We start from the raw sequence: 13,487 nt of genomic DNA, 5'->3' as shown, positions 1-13,487 counted from the left end.
TTTTTCAGTTCTGCCTTTAGCTGGACAGTACACAAATTATGTGTGAAAGCAGGATAAACGTGTTTCTCTTTTGTTCGTGGTGTATCTTCATTTGAAAACTGGCACCTACAGAACCCTGACAATCGAACAAAATGACTTTGTAGAGGGGCTGAACAGGCTTTGCCATGACAAGGCTGTGATAATTGAGGGCACAGGAGTTATTTCTCCAGTGACTGAGAACACGTGCTGCTGTTCCTATATGGAAATACCCTCCTAAGCTAATTAATGAATTATTTCCTTGCTCTTCAAACTCTTTTAAGACACCGAATCCATGTTTTCATGGCATGCTCAGGTAAATCAGCTAAAGATTTCAGAGAGCATTTCATGAAACCCAGTCACAGTTCCTAGTAAACTAGCCCCTTTCTAAATAGCAAGACTTCTACAAGTTAATATTCTACCCTCAAAAGCCTCTCCCTCTTCCCCTCAGTTTCTGGACATCACTCACGTTTTCTGAAGCAGAAATGAACTGAAAGGGCGTACTGAGTTTCATGTTTTCGAACAAGGAAGCAGAAGATTCTCAAATTTCATCAGAAAGCTGTGGAAAATGTTCAAATACTCACACAAAAAATGTGAGTTTTGGGGTCTATTTTAGGAACGGCCTGACTTACGGTAGCACCCCCGCCCCAAAATAAACTGCACTACGATCTTCCTAGGAATCACAGCAGCGCTGAAAGAGAGCTCAGAACGCAGGGGCAGGCTGAGGGATAGTACTCCCTCCTGGCGCCCATAAATTAACGTATGTGCCTCAAAACATGATTGCCGGGCTGCTGGCCTAACTTACAGCAATAATAATAATTAAAAAAAAAAAAATAAAATCACTATTGAAAGTAAATTATTCACAAGAATTGAAACACAATTGTTTACAAAGCATTCTTAATTTTTTATCATCTTACATCTTGTACTGTTGTTAGTAGTACTTAGAAGAGCACCGCAACAAATCTTTTATGCATTCTAAAATTGTTGGTCTTTCCTGGGCAGCATCCACTCCATCTCATTGCTTCAGAGAGGTATATTCTTACCACGGCTTTTCAATGCAGTTTCACGGAAATATAACAGTCTTACCTGGTAGAACTATGCGACTCTCTTCCTTTGTTCTGGAGAGAAGAATGAAGCTTATTCAAAGTCTTATTCAAAGTGTCAACTGACAATTTAAAGTAACAAACTTTTAAAGAAATTGTCCTTGGTAAAAACATTTGCATAATAACAATGAGTAATTCTTCCAAACAGGTTCTCACAATGACAAGTTTTGCAGGCAAAGATGAAGATCTTTATCAGTGTATGACGCTGACGCCCTGTGTGAAGGGATAAAGTAATTGCACACCATTTGAAACCCTTTGCTTGTACACAGGTAACAGCACCACTCTTATACTGCAGTGCACCCACTGCTCAGTCAGTCTGATTCTGCTAAAGCTGTACTCACTGAACGGTGTGCTACTGACTTCAGGAAAATAAAATAAATCAAACAAGCTGTACAGGAAAATAGAATAAATAAACCTAGATGTACAGGTCAAACTTTGACCTCATTCACACAATCAAAATTTCAGATTAATATGGCATTCTGCTTCCAAATATAAGAACATGGAAGAGTGGTGAAAAGGAGACATTCCAAGCATTAAATTGATTTGCAAAAGTGCAAGCATCAAAAAGAAAGCAAAGAGGATTTCAATTTTTACAGGCTACATATTTCAGAACAAATTTTCATTTATATTAAGAATTTTTTGCTGTTCTTTTGGCAATCTAAAAAAGCATTCAACTGAGGAACCATTCCAGCAACAAGAGTCAGCTGATTCACAAGGACATGTCTCAAGTCCCTTCATATGGGGTGATGGGGGGGGAAGAAATCCATTTAGAAATTATTTTTCTAAGTCATTAAAGGATGAGACATGGTAAAACATTCAGTTAACAATCTTACTCAACCACTTAAAAAACCCCGTAGCAGCCTTTATACTTTAAAGATTCATAATACAATGTGCATATTAATTTTGACATTACCTCTTCAGACTTACACACATTGTATTGTTGCCATTTAAAGGATTCTAACAGGATAACGCCATTGACAGCTTAACCTTTATTAAACTGTTGATACAAGATTATTCTTTTAGCATAAAGGCAGATGAAGACACTACAAAAATTATATAGCTATTAATAGATTACAGATAAACTATTTAAAAGAACATTCTCTTTATAATACTGGTCTTTTCTTTACAATTAGAGACCAGAAAAATGAGAGGTTTCTGTCATAATATTTTACTAAATTAGCATTTAAATAACACCTGAGGCACTTTTCAGAGATTATTAAAAGCTATGAACAATTAGCCCACTCAGAGTTAAATCTGACTAACAAGCCTACGGTATTAACTGTTACTTATGATGGTATTGATACTGTTTGCTTTTAAAATCCAGGTACCCGGAAGCTTAAAAGAGTTTGTAAAACACTGAAGTCAGCTCCAAGCTTTCTGTCTGTCTATAGTAACAATTATGCTTCTCCCATACTTTTCACATACAAAAGATTGTTCAAATATGAATTAAGCCTCACAACATAACTGTAAAGTAGGGAGTACCATTGCCCTTTATACAGAGTAGACACAGATTGTGGCTTGCTGAAAGGAAGAGGAAGCATGAGATGGACAACCCCATGGGCTCAGTCATCCCATTTCACCTTCTGTCATAATACAGCATTTCTAATATTGCTCCAGCACATTGTATTATTTTGATAGTCCTAATTACAATCATAATCAGAAAGTAATTTAAAACCTGATATTACTGAGAGAGAACGTACGTTCCCAATCACAAGACCTAAATACGGAGCAGACAGATTTTAGGAAAGGAGATCTCTTGTACTTCAGTTGTTCTTGATCACTCAGTGTAAAACCTTTGCTGACTTTACGCAAAAAATCACATTGTATTTCTGTACCTGGACTTGCCAAAACACATTTAAAGTAACAGAGGTCAAATTCTGTTCTACATATATCCACAACCAATGGGACAGAAATTTTTGCCCCTGATTTCACAGCCTTCCTGAGGACAGGAGGACTTTGCAGCTTTCCCATGTCACCCTCCATCTAGCTGCTCAGCTACTGTATTTGTGCAAGAAATAAAAATAAATAAAAGCATATGGGTATGACTAAGGGATCTGCACTGCATTCATGGTCCCAAGCAAAGAGCACAGGGCACATTTGAAATACAAGTTCCTTGATCAAAGATTGAAAACAATCAGACAAGTTAACGGGATGGTTGGAAGAAAGCTGTTTTCAGTGGGAAGGATTTTCTTGTTGGATTTTCTTGTTCCTTCTGGTGAACAAACCATCAAAAGAAAATGTTCGCTCACAAGCGTCACAATTATTCAGTATCATATCCCAAAATGGGTCCCAGCCATTTCTCCACCTCTGCCACAGCCAAATTTTTTCTCCGTGCGTAATCTTCAACCTGCAAAAGGACCACAAAACATGATGAAGATTTTGAAACTCCAGGTTTTACTGTTCACAAAATTTTGTGGAACTTTGCTCATAAGGTGGTTTTGAATGCTGTAAGGTTACCACAATGGACAGTCCAAGTTACCTGATCTTTACATATCTTGCCGACAGCAAAATATTTGGATTTGGGACTGGAAAAGTAGAGGCCAGAAACTGCAGAAGCAGGTATCATCGCCAGTGATTCAGTTAAACCAATTCCTGTAAAAGAGAATGAAAATTTTCTTATTTTCTGAATTGATAATAAGCATAGATTCAGAGCCTTTTTTTGTTGGGCAGCTTCAGGCAAACCCAAAACCCAAGCAGCTTTCAGATAAACTAAAACCAAAACTATTCTCCACATCTTATCTATTAAAAAAAATACACATAGCTTTACATATACTGCAGACTTTCATTACAGTATTACTGTAGAGTAACTGTGCAGTTTGAAGGAAAAAAACTTAAGACATTTTGGCAAATGAAATGGGTAACTAGAGGTTCTGAAATACAGTGAGGTATTTTTGGAATTGTGGAAGTAGCAGTGAAATGACTGATACGTAAAATATCAGAGGAAAACAAATGGAAATCATTCCTTTCTTAAGAGCTAACATCTTAAGGTGTCTGTGGACCAGCAAATACACTGCTGAATTAGCTTTTTTCCTGTTTATATCTGAAATGCCGTCTTGCAACCATAAGGATGCTAGAATATTTCTCTGTGCAGTAGAACCTGTTTGCATGCAATCTGCTAATTATGGGCACAACTCCTTCATCAAAAGCACTGGCAGTATTTTGCAAATTCTTTCTAGAATGAGGCAAAATAAAAATGGCAATAAAAAGGAGAAGACAGCAATTCCCAGAACTGCTTCAGTTTGGGTTTTTTAATGTAGTTCTGCATCACCCAATGTGCTGTTTTGTTGCCGTTTCAATCTTACAACATAAAAACAGTTTAAAAATCTCAGTAAAGCAGACAGAGGTACCTGTTGTTTCCTCAATGTTTGCAAGTTTCCACATGGTGAGTTTTTCCGTATGGTCAGGCTGGCTTGGATATCCAGGGGCAGGGCGAATTCCCTCATATTTAATTCTGCGCAAGTCAGAGAGCTCTAGCTGCTCAGTACTACAATAAGCCCAGAATTCCCTTCGAACCCTTTCATGGAGCTCCTCAGCAAATGCCTTGGAATAGAATGCAAAGATTTTTTTTGATTTTTTTTTTTTTAATTTGTGCAGACTGATGCATTAGCTATTTGATGAAGACAAACAATGATAGAGACTTCCTCCCCATTGCCATTTTAATTTTTCAGGGGGCTATTATCACAGATGAGAAATTTGAGAGCATTAAAATTCACATACAGGACTTACTTTCCTAATTCAAGTATTTTCTCTTATTGGTAGACAGTGTTTTGTTGGTTGTCCTGCTTTAAAATCCTACATACTCAAAGAGGTAAAAATGTGGACAAGTAACCGGAAAAGATGAAGTTCATTAGCCTATGGCAGCAATACATCATTAGGTCTTGACTATCTGGGTATCTCGTCCAGGCCTAGCTATGGAAGGCCACCGCTCTTTTTAGCGGAGGACCTAGCTGAAAATGAGCAACAGCTTTTCTTAGCTGCTCTTACAGCTTACACTATTTTGCCAGCAATGGTTGCCTTCAGGAGAAATTTCCACTTCAGTAAACATCTTTAGATGGCGTCAAATAATAATTTCTGAGACTCTGTTATAGCTTGAAATACAAACAACAACTACAAAAAAAAAAAACACCTACAAAAAACTACAGCAAACCCTATTTACATTGCGCTGAAGTTCCTGTAAGTTTTAACATGGTTACTCAGGTGTAAGCATGGGGCCAGGCAGATGGGGATAGACGGGTAGAAGGGAAGGGACAGCATTTTCTAAACCACTTCAGTTAGAGCTTAAAGAGCATGTCTGTGTAACCTAAGAGATGTTAACTCAGAAGACTTGTACCCTGGATACATCTGCATGGTCACCATTAAAGCATGTCAGCAATTCAAGAATATAATTGGTGGATCGCACCTGGGTCCAACACATTCTCATGCAGATAAAACAAGACTTAAATATAATTCTTATATATAATTCAGTCTTGGTTCAAAATCTACCAAGTTCTATCAGTCATCAAAACCCTCATAAAGAATTCAGAGATGCTTTTGCAGCTGGAAGATACAGACAGCAAAGTCCCCTCTGGCTCAGACGAGGACTCTCCTCTCAAGACAATTTTAATAGAAACAGTTCACTTTCAGACTGAATGCAGAGCATACATTGCAGGCAACAGTTTAAGTTTACGCTAAAACTTGAAACAGCAACCTGTCAAGCAAATCTAGTGCAGTCAGAAAATTTGCACGGAAACACATAATAAAACCTCATACCTCTGCCAACCGATCGCCAAGAGCCTTTACCATTATGATGTTGTATTCATCATCCTGTTTCCTAAATTCATTGCATAACTCCTCTACACCAAAGCAGGCCACAGCAAACAGGCCTAAGTAGTCACAAATGCCAGAATCCAGTGGGGCTATGAAGTCAGAGAGGCAGTAATATGGATCTGTGCAGGCAGAGTCCTTTTCAGCCTAAAGTAACAGAACCGATGCAATAAATCAGAACATTTTAAAAATATATTAAATACTAGTGCACTACTAATCTAAAGACCACTATTAAGACTTAAGGCATTTCTGACAAACGCCTAACTAGTCTTTGAGCCATGACAGCTTTCTTGTACTTGAATTAGAAGAAAAACACCTCTCTTACTCTGAGGATGTTTGTATCACTGAAGAGCAAAATGTCAAATGAGAGAGATGCTGTGCTGGATGCATATAGAGAGATGTTTTGCTTCTATTTACAGCTAGTAAGATTTAACAACTTATTCTGCAGACAAATTATTACAAAAGAAGGAACATTCTTGTGCCAACCACTGGGTAAGAAGAGGAATTTTCCATCTCTAGCACTCAGATTCCACTTTTTTTAGCAAAACTGATGGTTGATGGTTCGCATCCCAGTTATGTGAACTGCAGAATTCTTCCGCAACTTCCATTTTAGAATGGCTGTGAGAGTTTGTAAGCACTCCTAGTTTTCTTATGCTGCAAACCATGTGCTCAGTAACACAGACAAAAGAGAAGCCCAGGATGTAGGTTTACACTAGCCGCATGCAAATGCAACCAGAATGCATCTATCACTACTGAAAAATTTAATCCCAACGCAAATAGGAAATATCCCACTCACTGAATCCTTTTCCGAAATGGAAAAAAAAGGAACAGAAAGAGGTGACTGAATGCTGACCGTAGCACCTAACTGGAAGTTTTACAGTTGCAGATCATTTCAGCATATTCATTGGGGAATGTGACTGTTATTTTAAAAGTGGCACAGCTCTTGTAAATTTACCCCACTTAACGGAGCATAAAAGTTATATCTTGGCTATCATTTGGCTGAAGATTCCTCTCCAAGTTTCCTTGTTCTATGACAATATTTTAACAATGCTTTCCACCCAACTGCTCCCAACTGCAGTTTAGAAAACAAACAAAAAACCACACACCCCACCCCCCCCCAAAAAACAGAGGAAAATGGTCAACTGTTTCCCTCGTTTCTATAACATACTAAGTTACAGAAAGTACCATACAACTGAAGAAATATCCTTTTTCCACACAGGTGAAATCTATGTTAATATTAAGGTTCCTTTTTAATCATTACAGCTAAGGAAAATTCTAAATGCACCTCCAGCCTCAAGATTTACATCACATCCTTAATAGTGCCAATGCCATGGAGGGAACTCTGTGTACTGAAAGGAACATTTCATAGAAGAAACAGGAGACAATTATTCGCTTCTACTTTGTTCTGGTGAAGCCTCTGCTGAATTACTATGTACATCTGATCGAAAGAGATGCAGCTAAAATACACAGAGTCCAGAAGAACACTACCCACAATAGCACAGTTTCATGGTCTTAACCTTTGAGAAAAGCCTGAATAAATTGGGATATATATAAAGATAAAAAGACTAAGGAAAATAACAGTATTCCAATAGTAAAACCCATTGCAAGAAGAACATCAAATCAGATCTTCTCCTTGGGAGAAGCCTGGGAAAACGCCAGGAAAAGAAACTGTAGTAAACTTGATTTACATGGGATATCAAAATGTTTAACTGGGTAGTAAGGCCCTGGAACAGCCCTGCCTGAATGCTTGTGAGAGCAGTTTATATAAACAGCTGCCATGGATTGTCAAGATACACTAGATACATCTCCATGCAACAGATAATCTGTTCCAGGGAACTGGAACAGATAAACTTAAAGTCATGTATTTCTTAGTACAGTTCTGCAATATTGGCACAGGACTGTCCTCATAGAATACCATACTCCAGAAATGTAGGTATTTGTTAAATTTGTTTCTGCCATGTTTGATGTTTGATGACTATGAACACGTGAACTATGAAGAAGCCGAGTCAGAAGGTGAGGAAGAAGGAGAGGCAGAGTATCTTGAAAATGTTCAATCTATCAAAATAAATGCAAATCTAGGTAAGTATGATTCAAGCATTAACACTTAAAATAATAATTCTATCAATCAGAATTAGCAGCCAACTAATTCTAAACTGCCTCTTCATATGGGGAATTTTACATTAAAATTAAGACTATGAAAACCACTTATCTCCATCGAACTTTATTTTCCAGCTATTTTAATTATAAGTGTTTTAACCTTTAACACATTTTTAACAGAATTTTTAATCTAAGGCAGAATCCAGGGATTTTGTAGAGTTAAGGTTCATTAGGTTCTAATTTAGCACACAGGATCCATGTGATGAATTTATACAGCCCAGTCTTTAAGACATCTTAATAATTAAAATGAAGACAAAAAATGCACATCATATCTGATCTGAAGATGTCAAATCTATAAAGCATTTTGTACAAATACTACAATGCAAAATACAATACAAATACCTGGGACATCACTAACAAGATCTTGTTATTACTGAACAAAATGGCAAGACAACAGCTACAGATAGATTACAATCACCATTTTTTTTCACCGATTTTAATCGGGCACTTCTGTTACATTCTTCCGATTCAGAAAAAAACCCCACTTTATTTAACAAATGTTCTGTCATTTTACCTGTTGCCTCAAGCCATAAAATTTTGCTATTGGTTCTGAAGTTCCCACTGCCTCTTCTACAGAATATATATGGATATCATCTTGAACACTTTGAGCTGGCCAGAATCCAACCACACCTCTAGCTTGTAATTTCTTTTGATTAATCAACATCTTCAGTAGATTTTGAGCATCATTATAAACTCTTTTTGCTTCTTCACCTATCAAAAAAAAAAAGAATCCTTTAGAAAAGGCACGTTTTCACAACTGGCTGAACAGGTTTAAGAATTGCTGAAGATTGGTTCATTTTCCACATAATTCTCTGATGACTGCAACAATATGTCAGCTCCAGCAAACAGAGATAGAGCAGTGTGGTTATGTCTACACAGCTGTAACAACAAATATCTTGGAAAAAAACCCCAACATTTCAGCCAGCACCATTCTAGTAGAGGTAGAGGATGCAGAATAAAATGAGCAACAGAGAACATGTGTGTGCACCTACATTACCACAGTGCAGCAGATCCAGAACCCTTGCAGTTTCATCACATCTTTCAAGGCCTACTTAATAGTTTCACCATCTTCATCCACAACAGGGACACAGACATATCAAGTGCTCTGCTGCTGATTCATTAAAATAGCTCCCTGAGTTGTGGCAGGTGAATTCTAAATAAGATGATTGAGCATTTTTCTACATTTATTTTTCAGCCTCATACTTAGTTCACTAAGTGCTGCTTTAAACAAATTATTTCAGTGACACTTCAGAATCTTACTGCATCACAGCAGGTCTGTTAGGATTATTTACGTGAAGAAAATGCAATTTCAATACTCACCTACAGTTTTATCGTTAAAAACTTTAGGGAAACCCCGGTTGGGATACCTTCCCCTAAGTTGCCAAACATCAAAGAAAGGCTTCCAGTCAATGTATTCTACCAGCCTCTTCAGGTCATAATCTTCAAAGACTTTTGTGCCCATGAATTTTGGTTTAACTGTAAGAATCAGAAGTCCAATCTGACACGATGAAAATCATTTAATATTGCTCTTATATGTGCAGCGTAATTGATGCTCACCAGCCTCTACCACTGCAAATGACCTCTTTCAAACTAACTGCCTTAGAATTCTCACTGTCATATCGTTCCCAAGTCATACCATACTCTTACAGTTACAATGTGATAAAAAAAAAAAAGCATGAAAGGCATATAAAGTTGAAAACAGCAAATTTAAAGTCTTTTGTTTTTTCATCTAAATCAACACTTATTAGCCGTTGGGCTTCTGAACTTATTTCATTGGTCAAAATATTGGCCAAAACAGAAGACCAAAAAAACCTACACAACTTACCAATACCTAATGTATTTTATGGGCATATACCTTTCATATTTACAAATCACACTTTCTATACACAGACATATTATGTGCTATGGTACTGTAGAATAGTTCTGTGAATGAATATGTAATCTATAAGAACTTTTGCAGCCATCACACACTTGTTCAGATGCATGTGCACAAATAAAAAAGCGAGATGGATCCATGTTACGATGCAGCCCCAAGGTTTGCATTTGTTTTGTCTGTGCTGTTCAATACTTTATAATACAGCCTTTATTAAGATGAGCTATTGAAAATTAGCATCTTGTTGAGTCTTGTAAATGAAATGACAGAAAGCAGTGAAGTGCTAATGTCACTGCAGGATGCATCTCCTTGTGGAACGCTGTTTATACTTCTAGTCTCTAATTTAAAAAAAAAAATTAAAAAAAAAACCAGTATAGAAACTGACGAGGGAAGCGTAGGAAAGAGGGTAAGGAAGAAGTTGATATAAATGCCATGTCAGAACGTGTGTTCCCTAAATATGGTATAGTAAGCTTTGCAATATAATGATCCAGTCTGACATTATTTTGGAAAGCAGGCATTAGACTTATCTTTGATTATGTGGTGTTAGGGGTAACATATTGTTTTAGGATTTTTTAACCATTTTTTTTTTATTAACTGTTGATTAATTTTAAAATATACTGTGAAAAATATACAGCAGAAACAGGGCACTCAAATTTATGCAAAACAAAAAAAATCTCTGCTCAGACAGACACCAGTTTACTCAACCTGTTACACTACTATATCGTGAAGTTTAATGAAGCATAATCTAATTAAAAATATATCTAAAACAAGTACATAAAATAAAATAAAATAAAGCCACAGCAACAAACAACATTTAAACTGACCTGGTTTATGGCCTGATAACCAGTCATTATGGAAACCTTTTCTTCTAGCTTGCTGTAGAGACAAGTATCTCCTTTCCTGTATGGACATCAAGGTTAATTTCACAAAGCCAGTCATCTTTCAGATAGATAAACTGTAACTGTGGACTTGATGGTAGAGTTTTACTCAAAATGGTCTTTGAGACAAACCTGTCAACAGGCAATTTCAGTTCCAACAACTCCCAGTTCACAAGTGTAAAGCAAGATTACTTCACAACCATACCATAATTTTTTCCTGTATACTTCTAATGAAACCAGCCTACAAGATTTCTAGTTCCTCTGAACTACACCAGACATTCCTTTATTACTTCAAATTACATGATAATACAGATTCAGCAAGATATTCTCCTACTGCCTGTGAAAAGCTTAGGATTGCACTGACACCACGACCAGTGACTGCAGCAGGCTTCTGGGCAAATTACTGGCTCTTCTGAAAGGCACGGGAAATTTGTAATAACTTCAGCAAGGCCCACGAATTCACTGCTAACCTCTGCTTAAAGGAGAGTATTGCACTTGCCGACCTCAGCTTAGTGGACTGGTTTACTGGGCAAAGACAGTCTTAAACGTGGTCAAGCCAAGTGTCCTCAGCCGGAGGCCTCAAGCTTTATCTTTCTTTATGAAGAGATCAGGTAAGAGCCATGAAGAGATCAAGTAAGAGCCAGACGACTTTCAGTTTGCTTTTGTGTTTATAAATAAAGATGGCCTCCGAGGAGTCATATGTTGTTTCCTATTGTTAATTTGCACAGTCCACATGCACATTCTATTGCTTCCTTCTCTTCACTTTCCTCAAATGGCAGCCTCAGCTCTCTACTTTGAGACTGCTCAGATCCCTAAACAATACGAACATGTCAGGAAAGCATGGTGCCATAAAATACTCAACAGAGCGTGGCAAAAGCAACTAGTGCCATTTTAGTTACCCCAGTGCAGCTCCCTGTTGCCAATTACTGCTCCAGGAGAGCATTGGTCTCCTGTAAGTTGGTTAAGTGGACATGACTTCCAGCTTCATAGAGATGTCCCAGATACCACTGATTCTCCATTGAGGACAATCAAGAATTTGCCAAGCATGCATTAGACGCATGTGGCATATTCCCTTATAGGTGAGAAAAATTGATTTCATAAGCAATTCTAGTTTTCCATCAATTCTACTGCATCAGCACAAATATACCTGAAGGTCCTCACAAGGAGCTGAAACAGTTAGTGATGAGGCAAGTACTAATCACTTCAAACAAGAAAAGAAGCTAAAGCAATTATATTTGTACCTTGAGAGACTCATAGTGTTCGTGTCTAATTTCTTCATATTCCTCTAATATTTCTTCAAAGAAATCATCCTTTACACTTTCATCTAAGAGCTGGGAGCACTGAAAAATGTACAGAGAATGCACTAAGTACATACTGTAACACACTATAGTACAGACAAAGTATGAACTTCAGCCTAAACTATCTGTCTTTCAAACTCTTGTTTCCGGTTACTCTTGACAACACTAAACTAAGCTTTATTACCAATTTGCAAGCTATTATTACTGAGAGTATTACCCTACTAAACAGGTAATATTAGCAGAGCCAAGTCTGGCTCTAGAAAGACCTGACAGAAGAATATACCTAGACTTTAGAGACTGAATAGTCACAGAAACACCACACAGCTTGGCCTACATCTTTCAGCAGGTATCTGCCAGCTAAGACTACCCATTTGTTTGATAGAGAGAGCATCCATCCCAGAAAACTCGAGCCAGATGTTTTGTAGTACTAACTAGCCGTATCACTAACTTCAGAAATACATCCAGAATAGAGAGAATAGCAGATTACATCTAATCCCATTGCTCTTCACCATAAAATATGTCAAAACTACGGTCAAGGACTCAGAATGAATCATGTCACCCTCACTAGAGAAATGCACATTTAAATAAGGGTATCCAGTGACAATAATTGGCACAAGTCAGATGAGATAACCATGTGGCGGCAAAAATTAACTGAAGCAACAGTAGTTTAGAAACTGGTCTCTGTTGTGACTCTTCAATTTTCTGCCATAATGTTAAGCTTTAAAGGAAAGAAAGAGCAGCACAACAGAAAAACAGGGCATATACTTTGCATGGATGAGAAACTATAATTTAGAACTTACAACCACAACACTCTTGGATGCATCCAGGACATGAATTACAGGTGCACTATATCGTGGGGCAATTTTAACAGCTGTGTGTGTTCTTAAATGAAAAAGAAAAAGAGTGAAAGTTTCACAACTGAAAAAAAACGGGGAAAAAAAACCCAAAACAAAACAGACAAAACCCCCAGCAAAATAAATCCTGACTTAATGCATAGACCAGAACTTCAAAAGAAGAAAGCAATTCATCCATCTGCTATGCATGGATGATTAAACAGAGTTCAATAATAGTTACAGAAACACTTTTCTTCAAAGAGTATCAGAATGCTTCATAAATAATGTGCCAACCCACATTCCCTCACTGTCTCACCAGCTGACTGAAAATCAGCAACTCATTAGTTTGAGTCTCAGAAAATTTCAGTGAGAATATTCCAAACTAAGCCTACCAAAAACTAACATTTTTTTCTTTACCTTTTTTGCTCATCCTATATTTTTCCCTCCCACATACTAGTTTCTGGGTCTATGGATTAGAATTAACATATTTCAGTGATGATTATTCCATTTCTAGGATTAGCATTAAC

The 13,487-nt window shown here is 37.3% G+C and overlaps 1 protein-coding gene across 1 annotated transcript in view; it reads right to left on the bottom strand.

Annotated features, from left to right (window-relative positions):
* Positions 1-3,330: 3,330 nt before the first annotated feature.
* MTR (5-methyltetrahydrofolate-homocysteine methyltransferase) overlaps positions 3,331-13,487 on the bottom strand; it is a 66,022-nt gene continuing 55,865 nt past the window's right edge. Inside the window, exons 29-37 of the mRNA XM_009893651.1 lie at positions 12,928-13,009; positions 12,071-12,169; positions 10,776-10,851; positions 9,399-9,554; positions 8,593-8,789; positions 5,868-6,068; positions 4,466-4,658; positions 3,598-3,710; positions 3,331-3,465 (exon numbers count right to left, since the gene is read on the bottom strand). Of these exons, the coding sequence (XP_009891953.1) occupies positions 3,379-3,465; positions 3,598-3,710; positions 4,466-4,658; positions 5,868-6,068; positions 8,593-8,789; positions 9,399-9,554; positions 10,776-10,851; positions 12,071-12,169; positions 12,928-13,009 (1,204 nt within the window). The 3' untranslated portion in view covers positions 3,331-3,378. The remainder of the gene's footprint in view (positions 3,466-3,597; positions 3,711-4,465; positions 4,659-5,867; positions 6,069-8,592; positions 8,790-9,398; positions 9,555-10,775; positions 10,852-12,070; positions 12,170-12,927; positions 13,010-13,487) is intronic.

Source organism: Charadrius vociferus, unplaced genomic scaffold, assembly GCF_000708025.1.
Source record: "Charadrius vociferus isolate BGI_N301 unplaced genomic scaffold, ASM70802v2 scaffold309, whole genome shotgun sequence".
Classification (NCBI taxonomy): Eukaryota; Metazoa; Chordata; class Aves; order Charadriiformes; family Charadriidae; genus Charadrius; species Charadrius vociferus.
Note: the sequence above shows the minus strand (reverse complement) of the source record. Positions and strands in the feature narration are given on the sequence as shown.